This window comes from Rhinichthys klamathensis, unplaced genomic scaffold (assembly GCF_029890125.1).
Source record: "Rhinichthys klamathensis goyatoka isolate OS25496 unplaced genomic scaffold, OSU_Roscu_1.1 h1tg000176l_1, whole genome shotgun sequence".
In the NCBI taxonomy this organism is placed as follows: Eukaryota; Metazoa; Chordata; class Actinopteri; order Cypriniformes; family Leuciscidae; genus Rhinichthys; species Rhinichthys klamathensis.
The window spans coordinates 7,990,714-8,008,039 of NW_026606705.1; the positions used below are offsets into that span (position 1 = coordinate 7,990,714).

The 17,326-nt window shown below is 44.3% G+C and overlaps 1 protein-coding gene across 1 annotated transcript in view; it reads right to left on the reverse strand.

Moving 5' to 3' along the window:
• Nucleotides 1-379: 379 nt before the first annotated feature.
• Nucleotides 380-17,326, reverse strand: part of zgc:171422 (uncharacterized protein LOC100001353 homolog) — a 30,759-nt gene continuing 13,812 nt past the window's right edge. The window contains exons 5-9 of the mRNA XM_056260367.1: nucleotides 4,263-4,373; nucleotides 4,034-4,154; nucleotides 3,399-3,675; nucleotides 2,758-2,810; nucleotides 380-2,664 (exon numbers count right to left, since the gene is read on the reverse strand). Coding sequence (XP_056116342.1) covers nucleotides 1,445-2,664; nucleotides 2,758-2,810; nucleotides 3,399-3,675; nucleotides 4,034-4,154; nucleotides 4,263-4,373 — 1,782 coding nt within the window. The 3' untranslated portion in view covers nucleotides 380-1,444. The remainder of the gene's footprint in view (nucleotides 2,665-2,757; nucleotides 2,811-3,398; nucleotides 3,676-4,033; nucleotides 4,155-4,262; nucleotides 4,374-17,326) is intronic.

The following is a 17,326-nucleotide window of genomic DNA, read 5'->3' on the forward strand; positions in this document are numbered from 1 at the left end:
TGATTGTCAATTCAACAGATTAACATTTTTTTTAAATATGCAATTTTTTTAATTGTTAAGGGCTTGTTTTTATTAAATTGTAATAAAGGGCATTGGATCCAGATGAGGTCATAACGGCTGGTCCAACATTCAACTGGTCCATCAGCTTCTTTGTCTCCCATTGCTTTCTTCTTTTTCTCCATTTTAAAACATACCTAATGTGCCAAACCTTTATTTATTGTTTTTTATTGATTTTTCTGTACATCACTGCTACCTTGAATTACTTTTTATGTATGCAAATAGAAATAGGCTACAGAGCTGTTTATCTTATTATTATCTTTTTTTTTTACCATTTAAATGCAATTATAAAATACTTAAAAAATGACACGGCACCACAATATTATGAGATTTTTAATTCCCACTTTAAGTTGTCGACATATTTATTTAGTTTAGTATGAGGCTATAATATTCAGCACATTACATTAATAGTTGCATACTGAGGATGATGCTAGCTTAAATGATCTTAGAAAAAACTAAATCTAAAAGAAAACTAACAGTGGGCTCCAAACCTATATTTCTACAGAAAATATCCATGGCACGAAACTGTTTTACACATTAGTAATGCAAGAAAATGTTGAAGCTGTTCTTCAAATGACTTAAACAACTGCAGAGCCTCAGATTAGAAGGAAACAGAGTTGTAAAGTTTTAATTAAAGGGACAGTTCACCCCAACTTATTTACTCACTCTTATGTCTGCTAGTCTTCTTAAGTCTTAGTTTTGTGTGGAAAACAGACTGGAACTTAAAGGGACAGTGCACCCAAAATGGAAATTTCATCATTTACACACCCTCATGTTGTTCCAAAACTGTATGATTTTCTTTTTCTGCTGAACACAAAAGAAGATATTTTGAAGAATGTCAGTAACCAAACAGTTGATGGGCCCCAATGAAAGAAACAGGTTTGGAACAACATAAGGGTGACATCACCTTCAGTAAGCGGTTTTCTTTTCTTTTTTTTTAAAGACAATTATTTTTAATAAACCATATGATTTGGTTTACAAATCAGACTGATCTAGTTCTCAAGTCAATGACTGAACAGTTCAGAAGGGGAATATTATCATTGAATAAACAACCTGAATTTCAATTTGTTACTCACAGAAAGTAATCATCTGTTTTAAGACTTGGAATATAATGCATAAACTGTATGGATTATAATGATACTCTCCAGACGTTTTGTCATTTTTAGAGCTTGAAAGATGTGGTCAATTATGATCTGTCAATTGGAAAAGAGCTGTGGAATGATTCTTTTTTTTTTAAATGTATAGTGTAAACAGGTTTGGACATGGACATTAGTCATGAGGGTGAGTAAATAATGACAGGATTTAAATTTTTGATTGAACCATTACTTTAAAGATCATAGTTGTTTTCACCCCACACAAGGCACTCAGGATGACAAAATGATTTAAGTCAAACACTGTGGCTCTTCATGTGCCTGTTCAAGTGTGTACGGCACGTGTAAGCCTTTGGGCACAGAGGACATGGGAACGGCCTCTTCCCAATATGAGTGTACATGTGCTTGCTCAAGTCATAGCGCCGGATGAATCGTTTCCCACACTGTAAGCAGCAGTGTGGACGCTCTCCGGTGTGAAAGCACATGTGAGCTGTCAGGTGACTCGAAACCACAAATTTCTTGCCACAGATTTTACACTGATACGGCTTCTCTCCCGTATGAGAACGCAGATGCACCTGCAGGCATCCGGCAGAGACAAAACCCTTTCCGCACTGATGACAAACGTATGGCTTCTCCCCAGTGTGAATTCTGATGTGGATTTTCAAATTCCCAGATAGTGAAAACTGCTTCTCGCAGTACGGACAAACATGCGGCCGCTCACCAGAATGACATCTCATGTGGGATTTTAATTGGATTTTGCTGTAAAACCGCTTTCCGCATTGCGAACAAAGGAGAGGTTTCTCGCCCGTGTGGTTTGAGAGGTGGGCGAGCAGGCTGCTGTTTGCCGAAAAGCACTTCCCACACTGGTCGCATATATATGGCCTGAACTCTGCGTGCGTCTTCAGGTGGCTTCTTAATTCGCTGTCGACGCTAAATGTCAAATCACAAAAACGACACTTTCCTGGCTGCCGTTCCGGTTTAGATTGGTGGACGTCTTTAACTTTATGAGTCTTCTGGTGGATTAAACTGGCTCGGTACGACCCGAAAGTCTCGTTGCATTGTTTACAGGTATAGTTCCTTTTAACACTGGGAGTTCGGTGAGCTCGCCGGTGACTGACTAATCGTGACAGACTTGTGAACAGCCGTCCACATTCAGGGCATTTGTGTGTGGTTTTCTCTTTGTGCACCCTGTTATGTCTGTATAGGGTCCTGAGGGATCTAAAGTGGGCGGTGCATTTGATGCACTTAAAAACTCTGGTATTGCAGCTGGTGCCCTTGTGCGCCGCCAGCTGCGTCAAATCGTCAAAAACTTGCCCACACTGAAGACACTCATGTGTCCCCGCCTGGGTGTGAATTTCCTGGTGCTTGACAAGATCAGAGCGATAGATGAAGTATTTCGTGCACTGCTGACATTTGTGTACGGTCCTGCCTGCATAGTGGAAGCCTTTAGAAGGTGTGTTTGGGAAGTTGTCGACAGCAGGCCGCTGTGGCACAGCGGTCTGAAAAATTAAATCGCCTAAAGGAAAACATGGGACAAACAGAGTGGTTCAGTCTAAAGATGATGAAAAGGTATAATGAGAATCTTGACAGATATTCGGAAGGGCTGTACCTCTATGAGCATCATTGGTGGATGACGGTACGCTTGGCTCTTCTGAGTTACTCCTAAAAAAAAGAATAACCAGGATATTTTACAATGAAACATTTTATCTTAATTCAGGAACACTACAGAGCAAATTTCGTAGCAATGTGCTCACAAATAGACTAAAAATGGGGAATATTACTCAAAGCAGACATTTTGACAACAGTCTGACAGTAATCATCTTGAAATTATAGAATTTTGGGAATTTGTTGCTCAAGATGCACTCAGAAATTGCATATCAGAAAATGATCACCTACACCATTAGCACCAACACTGAAAAATGACTTCATTTGAGTGTGACAAACAACTTAAATTTCACTGTGTTCATCATACAAAATGGCCATATTGCTGATTTTGGAGCTTGAACCTTGGACCCCAGTGACTTTCATTGTATGGACAAAAACAGCTGAAATATTCTTCAAATATCTTTCTTTGTGTTATACAGATTTTTTTTTACAAATCTAAAAGACATGAGGGTGATAGAAATAATTTTTGCACTATTCCTTCAAGCTAAAATAAATCAATAAATCAATCTAGTTAACTTCAGTAATAGCTGGTTGTTATATAACTAGCTGACCATCCTGCCAACACCTAGTAATATGGTGACATACCGTTGCAATTCATCAGCATTTGAGTTTGTTAACTTTTCTCCATCACTGTCTCTGGAGAACTCTGATGATTCACAGCTGGAGTTGGATCCCACATCCTGGACATTTGGATCACTTGTCACAGTCTCCTTGTTCACACCATGTTGTTGGTTTGGCAGGTTTTTAGAATCAAGTGGCATTAACTTTCCATCCTCATTGTGCTGGTTTATAATGACTGAGTCGCCAACAGGCGGCAGTGACAATGATGAAACCATTCGATCCTCAACTATTGATGGAAGAACTTTACAAAATAAAAATAAGAAAACAAAATTAGCCATTGACCAATTGTGCTTAATTACTGTATTTTTCTAGTAATAGAATTGGGTCTTAATCTTTATCTGGGGCTTCCTTGGTTAGCCAGGTATATATATATATATATATATATACACACTGTATATATCAACATAAATTTGTGATTTTCCATTTTTATCTAGAAAGCTTATACAGCTATATTGAAGCAGTAGTAAATTTAAATTTTCAAACCTGCTTGCTGGACGAAGTAGAGATCTCAGGTTTGTGTCAAACAATTCTCTAACATATCTGATTAACCAAGCAAGCCAAGTTCAACCTAAAACTAATATTCAAGCACTAGATTTTACCATTTTTTTCCAAAGTCCCACAAACATCTGTTTGTAGCAAGGATAGCAAATTGTCTGATTTACAAACAGAGTCCACACATGCATCTAGTTCCCCAGGGAGACAGCTGAGCAACAGTGAAAGCTGAAATGAAAGAAAATCAAGTTTCACACATTACAAACACAAAAAAATTCTGTATAACTAAGTAGCTGGCCTGAATCATTCAGATATGATAAGCGTGTATCATCAGACCTGTTTGAAGTTTGGTACAGGCAGAAGTTGCTCCAATCTGGAGAGGAAAAAGCCAACAAGGACTTGCAGTGCTTTATCAAAGTCAGGACCATATTCGACTGGAAATACTTCCTGAAATACAAAAACAATTTCACCTGAAGTTTTCATGCAAACCTATTTTAAATACAGCCATTCATTTTTTGCAACTTCCACTGCAGTTCATAGCACCTATGTTGCAGGCTGGACATCAATAACAATAAATGTCTTTAGCACATGTTTACAAGCCTTTGAAATGGCTTGTAAACATGTGCTAGAGAACTCTAATCCTATGGAGCTATTCATACTGGAAATTAACATTCACTCATTGACAAAGTTACACATTATACACTTGTAATGCCAAGGTCTTTTTTTTTTTACTGTATGAATTAAATATACACAGATTTTTAAAGCTGCAAAAGTTATTCCGTCAAGAGCAGTGAGTAATTTTCTGATTATCTATTGTTGTTTGATTAACATTAAGCACACAGACGGAAGCAGGTTTATTAGGCTGCTGTCACTTTAAGAGCTGCACGGATCCAATAAATTATCACAAGCACAAGCAATTAGAGAGGCAGCTTCTTGTAGGCGTGAGTAGGCCCTAGTTCACTTATTGGGCCTAATAACATTAATCATGTCATTCATATTGGGAATCAAACAGTCATGGGTTTGATTCCCAATTTATGTGTGGAGACAGTGGGGTTATTAGTTAAGAAGGGTAGTTACAGTACAGGGTTTCTTGTAATGGCACAAATCGAGCACCAAGGAACGACACTAGGAATGCACGATATTGAAGAATATGCGATAACTCGTTACAAAATGTAATGTTCGATCAGATATTTTAAGTGTGTAAAATAAATGTAAATGATATTTTAAAACTGAAAATGATATAAGCAACATACATGTTTCACATTCTTTTTGTGAGAAGAAAGCAACCCTACAACTTCTGAAAGTGAACACCAGTGTCCTACTGTAGCATTAGCTACATAAAAAGTAAGTGTCATTTTAACGCCAAGTTTAAATCAGGGGGTTTAGGGTTTCAGGTAGGCCTACATTAGGTTTATTTAACAACAATTATTTGACTGGAAGAATTCAGTGTATGTCTATAGATAATTATATTTCTACTCATTTAATAGTGAAGACAGGTGTTCCTCAATGATCAATTTTGGGACCAATTTTATTTTCTATCTATAACTTGGCATAGGATTAGAGACAGTAAATGTACACTTTTATGCAGATCAGGGCTCGACATTAGAGACGTTGTTACAGTTCTTCTGGATTTAGTCTGTCTCAGTCTTTTCTGTTTCTTTGTGTAAATCACAGACAGACTTGATGATGGTGAGATCAGATACAAAGCGTGTGCTAGGTGTGTATGCCTTTATCACCAACAAATGTAAACTACTTTTTTTTTTTTCAATCGGAGAATAAACAGAATATGTTTGCTCTTTTTACAGCTTCATTAGCATCATATATGACATGGAGAGGGAAAAACTAATGGAGACTTGGAAGACGACCAATTATTTCTCCATTATGATTGATGGGGCAACTGATGCAGGAACAACTGAAAATTAGCTGATATATGTCCGCGTCCTGGCAGAAAAAGGGCCAGTAAATACCTACCTCTCTATTCAGGATGTAAAACAGGGAACTGCTGCTGGAATTCTGAATGCCATTTATACAGGTAATGTATGGGTGTCATTTTAACCTAATTGTCTCTGTCACCAGGTTGGATCCTCCTCCTTTGCTCACTTATTAACTCTTAATCTTACTTATTTTCTCATGTCTATTTTTGTGTTTCTTAAAAAGCACTTAAAGAAGCAGATATTTTGGACTGGAAGCACAGGCTGGTGCGATTTGGCAGTGATGGAGCAGCTGTCAATGTAGGATGCAGGAATGGTGTGTCAGCCCAACTTTTTAAGGACATCCCTCACCTAGGGCTGTGCGATATGGCAATATATATCAGACGGATGAAATAAAAAGTCTATCGTTTCATATTATGTTCCATCGTTAAAGGCACACTGTGGAACTTTTCAACCTTTATAATATATTACCAAAACCCATTGAGATGGTACATCGACTTACAATAGGTTGAATCACACGTCTGCCGAAGCCTGAAGGTGTCTGTATCGCTTTTACTAGCACTATGTAACTTCGGGTTTCGGGTAGGAACCCGAGCACAAAAAGAACTACAAAATTCGACCGCTTTACGGCATACGTCACTTCCCCCACCACCCCAACTTCCTCAAATTCTAACGTGAGAGCTCAACTCGCGTTTGATTGCCGGCGTCTGTATGTTGTCGTCATGGCTGAATCAACAGCTACTCGGAAGAAAGCGAAGAAAGCAAAGATTTTGTCAGAGGAGACCAAAAAAAGAAAAAGGGAGAGTTTAAAATAAACATCGGCATAAAAGTGTATATATAATGTAATATTTACTGCGAATTCGTGTAACAAAACTGATATAAGTCACAACATACTGCCGTATACAAATGTAAATGTTTTTTTTCCTTTCAGCTCATATATGTTTGTATTTGTGTAAAAGGAAAAACAAACTGAAGACTACAAATAACGGAAATATGTAGTGAGTTATATCAGTTTTGTTACACGATTTCCCGACTACTCGATTTCATCTCCAACCCATTGCAAAGAGATCCTGAAGACGTTAATTGTTTGCTTCAGGTGTGTTTGATTAGGGTTGGAGATGAACTGTGCAGGACAGACGATCGGCAGGAGCAGGATTGGGCAACCCTTGTCAATGCGACTTACCTGATCAGACATTGTTTTCTGCGTATGCTACTTTTATTCAATTTGTTTTCTTTATAGGATTTATATTATTAATCTTATATTTATATTATTATTTTGGTCAGTAGTGAATTGATTAACTTTCTCCAACATACAAATCAAATGCCGTCTGCACACACATAAAGACACGGGAGGTTGACCGGTTGACTGTTTATTGACTTTTGCGACAATGCTGCGGCTCTTGTGGCCTCTAGGGGCACTAGACGTGAAAATTACAGGTCGAGCGCACCCTAGTGGCCAAAAATTCCACAGTGTGCCTTTAATTTCGTGGTGTCGCAAAATACATTGTTTACGGCAATACTTTTTCATAATTTGGATGACTGCAATCTTACACGCCACCATGGGGATGCAGGCAGAAACGTGAATAACAGCATGGCGAGTGAAGGGGAGACAGAAGCGAGTGGCTCCGAGCAGGAGAAGGACCAGCCAGGACAATTCGAGGAGCTCGTTCCTAAACGAGGGGCTACATCTGTAGCATGGACATGGTTTGGTTATGAAAAGTCTGACACGGACCAAAAAACTGTACTTTGTCGGACGACGGTTCCCACAACAGGCTCAAACACCGACGTAAAACATCATGCTTCACATATATAACAGCACAGTGAGGCGGTGGTCACGCTGCACGGTACAGATTGTACTACGGACTATTTAAATTGAGCAGTCTAACTTTCTATATGTTTGGTTGACTATTTCATTTTGATAATGAACAGGCTGCGATGTTAGCAATGCTAGAAAATGTTGTGTGTGCGCGTGAGGCGCGGCCACAGGAATTTTTGTCATTCTGAGGAACCTGTTATTACTCCGTAATTTATGGTCATACGGATAGAAACAAGACATGATTCAAAACCGTAACGCTTTTGTAAAATACAGAAAACTAGCAGGATGCCATTTTCTGCCATCTCGGTTTCCTTTCTGTGAACTTTGGAGCCAGTCACAATGAACCGAAACAGCAAAATTTTTCCTTTCGTTTTGTTAATCTGTAATTATTTAAATAAAATATATTTCACGTATAGGCCTATATATTAGTTTTATTCTGTTTTCTCCATTCACAGAAGGGCTTTAAGTGCGTGATGTGACGTTGTGTGAATCCATGTTCTACACTATCCTGCCATTTTCACTGGTTTCAAAACGCACAACAAGCTGCATATTACCTGCATTTCATTTCAGTGAAAATGTAGGCCTAATTGTTTGACAGTTGGTGACCTATATATCCTCGGAAAAACTAAGGCCAGCGCATAAGACTTCCCCATGGTGACTTGACAGCTGAGCGAGGGCATTTCACTCACGTTGGATAGGCTATGCGTCAATATTACATTTGCATAGTCTGTAGCTACTATTTGAATTCGTGATTGGTTGACTGCCAAATTAAAATATTAAACAGAACGATAAAATAGCATTATTAACTGGTTAATGGCCATTTCAAATAAGCGTTTCTATTCGATTTTGTTTCCGTTTCTGATTATGTTCCTGTCCAAATTTCATTTAATTTCATAGGAGCCCTGATTGCTGCTACATTTTAAACTTGAAAGCACAATGTTTACATTTGCCCTTTAATATTTCAATATTTTATGTTGGGCCTGTAATCATTTGTTTTTGAAAAGTGTTTTATCTTCAATCATATTTTATATTTCTACATTCTTAACTAAACATTTTGAGTATATACTTTAAAATGTATAAAAGAAATAGTCCTTTCCATGTGGTCAATATATATACATATATATATATATATATATATATTTAAACTATTAATTGATTGAATTTACAGAAAAGGTACTATATCGAGATTTTGATCATATCGCCCAGCCCTACCTTATATCAATTCAGTGTTATAAAAGCAATTAAAGAAGATTCGGTAACACTTTACTTAAAGGGGTGTGTATAAGACTGACATGACACTTTCATAATCATGACATGACACATTTTTATGGATGTTTATGACAACTGTCATTAAGTGTCATTTGCTCAATTATGACATTTTTAATGCAAATATGACATTGTTTGAGATGTCTTTGTTATGACAATTTGACATAAACAATACATCATAACCTGTCAGTGTCTTGGTAATGACAATTTGAAATTACCAAGACAACATAAATTGTCATAAATATGTCATAAACATGACATAGCAGATTAATTATCAAACTTAAGAAACCACTTAGCTTTATGGGTTAACATTACAGTAAACCGTCATGTGTTTGGTTTTGACATTGGCTGTCATGAGGTCATTATAACTGTGTCATGAATATTTTTCTTGACCTCAACCACAGTGGTACAAATTAAATTTGTCATTAAATGTTATAATGGCCTCATGACAGCCAATGTCAAAACCAAACACCTGACAGTTTAATGTAATGTTAACCTATAAAGCTAAGTGGTTTCTTAAGTTTGATAATTAATCTGCTATGTCATGTTTATGACATATTTATGACAGGTTGTGTTGTCTTAGTGTCTTTGTTATGACAACTTGACATTACTGACAGATTGTGATGTATTGGTTTATGTCAAGTTGTCATAACAAAGACATCTCTAACAATATCATATTTGCATTAATAATGTCATAATTGAGCGAATGACACTTAATGACAGTTGTCATAAACATGAACCCTAAGACGCTGCTGACGTGTTATCAGTGCACCCGAGCTTCGTTTACAGTCTGAGGGAGACGCACGCTGTAAACAAAACAATCTTCACAATCCAAACAAAAGATTTCGACACAGAGGAAGACTTGCATTTTTTTGCCCAGCCATATTTATTTGAACCCGAATACACGGACGCACGCACCAGATACACGTCAGCAGCGCCATACGTCATCAGCGTCACTGAACAACTGTTTGACAACATAATTATGTCATTATGTCATTAATGACATAATTTTCATTTTTGGGTGAACTAACCCAAAGAGTCTAACAATCGCTTATCATATCACGTCAAACCATGCAAATTATACTTTGTTCTCAAATTGTTAATGTTAACAACATCAGCATTGCGTGACTACATTTAAAGCCCTTCAGATATTTATCCTTGTTTTCGCATGGGTCCGGTTGCAGTCTCTTTTTCCAAACTCTCAGTCCAAAGTCTTTTGCATTTTACAGCGGGTGAATCTCCAGTTGTCACTGGGGATTGTCGTTTGAACCTTTCAGTTTAAAGTTTAATTATATCAAGTGCTGTGAGAAAAGGCTATAAATCTCCACCTCCAACATCCTCACACTCATAGCCTACTAGCCGAGACTCCTTTATGTGTACAGATGTGACGTAATGACGCAAAGACATGCTCGAATCTCCCGCGGAAATCCACCAGTACCACTGGAATTAAAAACATTATTACAAGCTTACCGCTTTGAATCGAGCTAAGGCAAGCAGATAGTGTTGAACACTGGCTGCTTATGTACTTGCTCAATTTATTTTCGATAATTTTTAACCCAAAAAAGTTACGGACTGGAGCTTTAAATAACATGATTGTTTTTTAATATTTTTTTGAAAGTGTTGAAACGTTCACACAATAAATGTGATGGAATGGGGAAATTAAGATTATCTTAATGCATGAAATCTGTTAAATTATTTGTTATCTTTAAAGTGTAAATGGGCCCAAAATAAATGTGTTGGAACTTTTAACTTGTTTTACAAGTACAAACTGTCGAATTTGTTTTTGGGAAATGACAGTAAAATAAAGTTTTATTTGAAAAAGAAACCAATCTGTTTTGTCATTTAATTAACATTATAGAGGACAATTAAATTGATACCTTTCCAAAACAAATATATTAGGAACTTCTCCGGTACATGCTTTGAGTAGGCTATGTTAGAAACAGAACGGGGCATCAGTTTACCGGGGTTGTCGTGTTGCGTTGCGACTCCAGTGTAGACAGCATCATAAGATAGTTACTATTGAAATGGATTAGCATATCATCTAACTCAACTGGTACATTTAGCTCATGAACATGTAATATATAAATATTAGAATGAAGGGCTTGACATTAACGCTTGACCGCTTGTGAATTTTTTGATGGGACAAGTAAAAGAGAATTTTACTTGCCCGACCGGACAAGTAGCCTGATTAAAACGTCAATAACAATGCAGAATAACTATAACTATTAACTTAATAACTTAATCATTCTTTCGGTTTAGCGATTCCCTAGTTCTCTTACGAGAGGTTCTCTCGTATTGCGTAAGTTTAGCTTACGCTACGGGAAAGATTCATCTTCTCGAGATATTGAAGCCAAAAAATTATCCTTAATTTTGTATTCATTGTCAACGCAGTGCAGCAGCTAGCAGACCTAGAGCAGGCCATCTCGCGTGCTTATTGGCTGCCCTGCATGCATCTGCTGCAGCCTACCAGTGAGCCCCGCGTGACGTCACACCCAATGAAGGGCGCTCGCGCCTTCATAGCGTCATAGCCCGCCAGAATGGGTGTGGCTTAGCGTATATAAGAAGGGGCTCGTAGGCTGAATTCCCTGATTTTTCGACTCTTCAGCGAGCTCTCCGCATCGCTGGATCTGAGAGAAGCCACCGCCGCCGTCGAACAGCGAACAGCCAGCTTAGGACAGCGCTGAGGAAGCCAGCCGTCTTCGCCACCATCCGCCATCCGTGCGAGCTACGCTATCCGGCGACGTATCCTTTTACATTGCATTCTAAAAGAGCTATTTCTAAAAGAGCGCGAGCGTCTTTTTAAAGATGCCTCGCACTTCCTGCGGCTCGTGCAGAGCCCCGCTCAGCGTTGGAGACCGCCACGTGATCTGCGCTCTCTGCCTGGGCCTGGAACATGCAGAGCTCGCCCTCGCGTCCGGGGGCTGCGAGTTCTGCGAAGCGCTTCCGCTGTCGACCCTACGGGCTCGACTCGAAGTCTTTAACCCGGATGCAGCCGCTCCGCCCTCCGGGGGACCGCGCAGGAAGAAGCGCCGTTCCCTGAGGCAGCCGGAGCCTGTGGCCACAGCGACGCGCTCGCCGGAGGATCTCCCTCGAGCCTCGCTTTCGCCCTCCCCGCCTCCCCTCCCCGACGCGCAGCTGCCGCTCACGAGCCTCACTGCCGTCGCGTCTGAGGAGGAGGCCGAGGAACATGCCACGAGAGACTGCTGCTCCATCCTGGCATCGGACAGCGAGGAATGGTCGCTTCACTCCGGCTCCTCGTCGATCCAGGAATCCAGCCGTTCCCGCGTTGGAGCTGACGCGGAGCTTATGCGCCTGCTGACGCAGGCCGTCGACCGCCTCGGGCTCGAGTGGTCGCTGCCGAAGGAACCCGCGCCGAACAGGCTCGACGGCTGTTTCCTTCAAAGCCGCCGCCGTGCAGCTTCAACGAGCAGGCCCGCTCCTTTCCTGCCGGAACTTCATACGGAGCTAACGAAGTCCTGGAATGCACCATTCTCCTCGAGACTTCAGTCCCAGGCCTCCGCGTCGCTCTCCCAAGTGGACGGCGCCGCCGAGAAGGGATACACGGCTATTCCCCCTGTGGAAGAGACGGTCGCAGCGCACCTTTGCCCGCCCTCCGCGAGATGGCGGTCTCGGTCAGCCCTCCCGTCTAAAGCCTGCAGAGCCACGTCCGCCTTGGTCGGCCGCGCATATGCCGCCTCCGGCCAGGCCGCGTCTGCTCTCCACTCCATGGCTGTGTTACAGATCCTGCAAGCCGACCTCCTCCGTGAATGGGACGAGAAGGGCCGGGATCCAGCTGCGGTTACAGATCTGAGAAGCGCGACGGATCTCTCTCTCCGCGCCACCAAAACCGCAGCTCAGGCTATCGGACGAGCCATGGCCGCGTTGACTGTAACAGAGAGGCATCTCTGGTTGACGCTCGCGGATATGAGGGAAACTGAGCGAGCCACCTTCCTGAACGCGCCGCTCTCCCCCACTGGTCTCTTCGGCCCAGCGGTTAACGGGATCGTTGACCCTTTCTCTGAAGTGCAGAAGACCACGCAGGCCATGAATCTCTTCCTGCCGCGACGCTCGAGCTCCGCTACAGGCCGCTCTCGCGAGAAACAAAGCCAGCCTCCTGTACGAGCTAACACCCAGCGTCCAGCACAACCCCAGCCTTCGCAGCGACGTCAGGGCGGCCGCCCTAGGTCGCGCTCAGACAGCCGTCACAGACCGCCGCCCCCCAGGGGGCCTCGGCAGAAGATCACGCTGAAGTCTGAGCACGCGAAATCCTCCTAACAAAGAGAAAGAAAAGACGCGCGTGTCCCGCCGCGGCCGGACCGCCGTCGAAGCTTATTTCCCTGTCAGTCCCCTTCAGTCAGGCTACTGCAGTGGTTCATTTAGCAGCCAACGAGCCGGTTTGTCCACCCTCTCGCCTGCACACAAACGCCGTTTTCACGGCGACCCAGAGAAATCTCAAAAAGAGTATTATGTCTGGTCCGGCTCACGCCGTCAGTGTTCTAATTGTAGTGAAAGTGCCCACCTCCCAGTGTTCACCCCTACACACAAGCACATCAAATATCGTGTCACCCACAGAGCACACTCTCATAAAGCGCAGAAAAGCCGCTCGAGTGTTGAATGTAAGAAATGTGTCCACAGTGTTGTGCCCACTATCTGCCCGCTCTGTTACACGGTCAAGACAGCAGGTTATGAATGTAAGTCCCGTGCCCGCCAGAGAGCGTTCACAACACAAACCTCCCCCCGGGCGCCGCCCGCGCGTTTAAGTGTTATCATGAAACGCAGGGCGATAATAAAACGCTCCCCATCCATTTTGATCGGGGCGTCAAATACATGTGTAAGTCTCGTGCCCGCGCAAACGCGCTCACGCTTACAGAACGCTTTTCCGCCCAAAGCGCCGCTCGCGTGTCAAAAAGTGAGGAAAAAAGGTTCCCCATCCCTTATGATTGGGACATCTCACACAAAGCAGCCGGTTTCGGTTTTCAGCGAGCAGCCGTTGCCCAGAACAGAGAGCGCGCGCGCCGCGCTCTCAGCTCCGGTTCAGTTTCACAAGCCCGCGAATGGCGGCGATCTGAACCTGGAGGCCATTCGCCCCCTAGTGGCTCACATAGTTGCGTGGGAATCTATCCCGGGGATTTCGGAATGGGTGCTGAGCACAATAAAGCAGGGCTATACACTTCAATTCATTCGCCGTCCCCCGCGCTTTCGAGCCCGGACCGCGACGATAGTGAATACGGAAGTAGCACACCTACTTCACGCAGAAATAGCAAAGCTGCTGTGCAAAGGGGCTATAGAAAAGGTGCCGCCTTCTCTGAGCGAGTCAGGCTTTTACAGCCGTTATTTTCTCGTACCCAAGAAGGACGGAACCTTCAGACCGATCCTAGATCTGAGACATTTGAACAGGGTGCTTGTGAAAAGACCGTTCAAAATGCTTACGACCAGGAAAATCCTCGCGCACGTTCGCCCGAGGGACTGGTTTATTTCTCTAGATCTGAAGGATGCCTATTTCCAGATTCAGATAATACCCCGTCACAGGCGATTTTTGAGATTCGCCTTCGACGGTCAGGTATATCAATACACCGTCCTGCCGTTCGGCCTGTCTCTGGCACCCCGTACATTTACGAAGTGCATGGACGCGGCGCTCGCCCCCCTGAGAAGTCAGGGGCTGCGGATAATGAACTATCTGGACGATTGGCTGATTTTGGCACAGTCAGAGACGGTGAACAGAACAGTGCTTCTCAGTCACCTGGAAAGCTTGGGTCTCACGGTCAACTGGACCAAGAGCTCATTACTACCCAGCCAGTCAATTTCCTTTTTAGGAATGGAACTGGACTCGGTGACTATGTCGGCTCGTCTATCGGCACAGCGCGCGCTCCGTGTTCGCCACCTAGCCGCGTCTTTCCAAAGGGACAGCTTTCTCCCTTTGAAAACTTTTCAGAGGATGTTGGGCTGTATGGCGTCAGCTGCAGCGGTGCTTCAGCTGGGCCTACTGCGCATGCGCCCGCTCCAACGCTGGCTGAATGCTCGCGCGTCCCGCCGAGCTTGGGTTTCTGGCGGTCAGAAAATCAGAGTGACTCAGACCTGCATAGCGGCTCTGCAGCCCTGGTTAGTGGCCGACTGGTACCAGCTGGGAGTGACGATGGGAACCGTCTCTTATCGGAAAGTCATTTCGACAGACGCGTCCAACTGGGGTTGGGGCGCGCTGTTCGAGGGCAGACCGGTCTTCGGCCAGTGGTCAGACCAAGAGAGGTGTTTTCACATAAACTGTCTGGAAATGATAGCGGTCGAGAATGCGCTGAAGTGCTTCCTCCCGTTCATACAGGACCAACATGTTCTCGTCCGCTCGGACAACATGTCTGTGGTATTCTATGTAAACCGTCAGGGCGGTGTCAGATCCAGAAATCTCTGCAATCTGACGGAGCGCCTCCTTATTTGGTCCCAGTTGCACCTGCGCTCGCTGAGGGCGGCGCATGTGCCGGGCCATTTGAACGACGGCCCAGACAAACTGTCCAGGGACAACGTTCCCCCAGGGGAATGGTCCCTGCACCCCCAAACGGTCCAGAAACTGTGGCGCCTGTTCGGCAGGGCGGAAGTCGACCTATTTGCGTCAAAAGACAACGCTCAATGCCCAACGTTCTTCTCGAAGGACGAGGACGCGCTGGCCCAGGTTTGGCCCAGCCTCCGGCTATATGCTTTTCCCCCGGTCTCTCTGTTACCACAGGTAATCAAGAGAATCAGGGAAACGCGCCACTCGGTGCTCCTCATAGCCCCGCGTTGGGAGAATCAGATTTGGTTCCCGGAGCTGGCACGGCTGTCACATACAGCTCCGTGGCCGATTCCGGTGAGGGCAGATCTCCTCTCTCAGGCTCGCGGCACGATCTGGCATCCCCATCCAGAGCGCTGGTCTCTGCACGCATGGTTGATCAACGGGTACTCGTTGCCCTGCCAGAAGGCGTAATGAACACGATCACGCAGTCTAGAGCCCCTTCTACAAGAAGGCTCTACGCGTCTAAATGGTCGGTGTTCTCGGAATGGTGCACCGACAGAGGTCTGGACCCGCGGACATGCGGGGTGGCGCAGCTGCTCTCCTTCCTACAAGAGCTGTTGGATAAGGGGAGGTCCCCATCCACGCTCAAAGTGTATGTGGCGGCCGTGGCAGCGTTCGCAGAATCGACGCACGGCCAGTCATTGGGAAGACATGAGTTGGTCATCCGCTTCCTAAGAGGAGCTAGGAGGATGAACCCGCCGCGCCCCCCGTCGGTTCCCATGTGGGATCTTTCACTGGTCCTGGAGGCCCTGAAAGCTTTTCCCTTCGAACCACTGGATTCTGTGGAGTTGAAATATCTATCACTAAAAACCGTCTTTCTGACTGCACTGTCGTCAGTAAAGCGTGTGGGGGACCTACATGCGCTGTCTGTCAGCGCGTCGTGTCTTGAGTTCGGGCCGAATGACTCTAAAGTCATCCTCAGACCTAGACATGGTTATGTTCCGAAAGTGATGGGCACTCCGTTCAGAGCGCAAGTCATCTCGTTGTCAGCGCTCCCAGCATCTGACAGCGAAAGTGATGTGAACCTCCTCTGCCCTGTCAGAGCGCTGAGGTTTTACATTACGCGCTCCGCCTCATTCAGGCGTTCGGAACAGCTGTTTGTTTCGTTCGGTGGGCGCACCAAAGGTCTCGCCTCCTCGAAACAGAGCCTGTCCAGATGGATAGTGGACGCTATAGCAGCCGCTTACGCGTCAAAAGGTCTGCAATGCCCTCTGGGCATCAGGGCTCATTCCACGAGAGGCGTGGCCTCTTCGTGGGCATGGTCCAGTGGAATTTCTATCCATGACATATGTGTGGCGGCGGGCTGGAGCTCCCCGTCTACCTTTGTCAGGTTTTATAACCTGGAAGTTCCTGCCTTGCAGGCTAAACTGTTGTCGGTTTAGAGGAGAGGTGTATTCTGCCCAGACCTCCTGCTCAGATCACTCTCACATGACCCAGCTCTCCTGGTTGAGCTGCACTAAGTGGGGTATGAGCCATGTGCCTATACAGACCGGCGCGGTGCTCTGTATTCCCTATGTGTGCTTATGTACAAGTGATGGCCCGCGTAGCTGGCCACCTTATTCTCCACCTCATAGGGGTTCCCTGAAAGTTCGGGGCCTCATGGTGGATGCTTGGCGCGCACGGCGTTGACAAAGTGTTCCCGTAGCGTAAGCTAAACTTACGCAATACGAGAGAACCTCTCGTAAGAGAACGATACTCGGTTACTAACGTAACCTCGGTTCTCTCTAGAGAGGGAACGAGTATTGCGTAACCGGCCGTGCTCGCGCCACGAGCGACTTCGCTTCAGTTGTCGAAAAACCAGGGAATTCAGCCTACGAGCCCCTTCTTATATACGCTAAGCCACGCC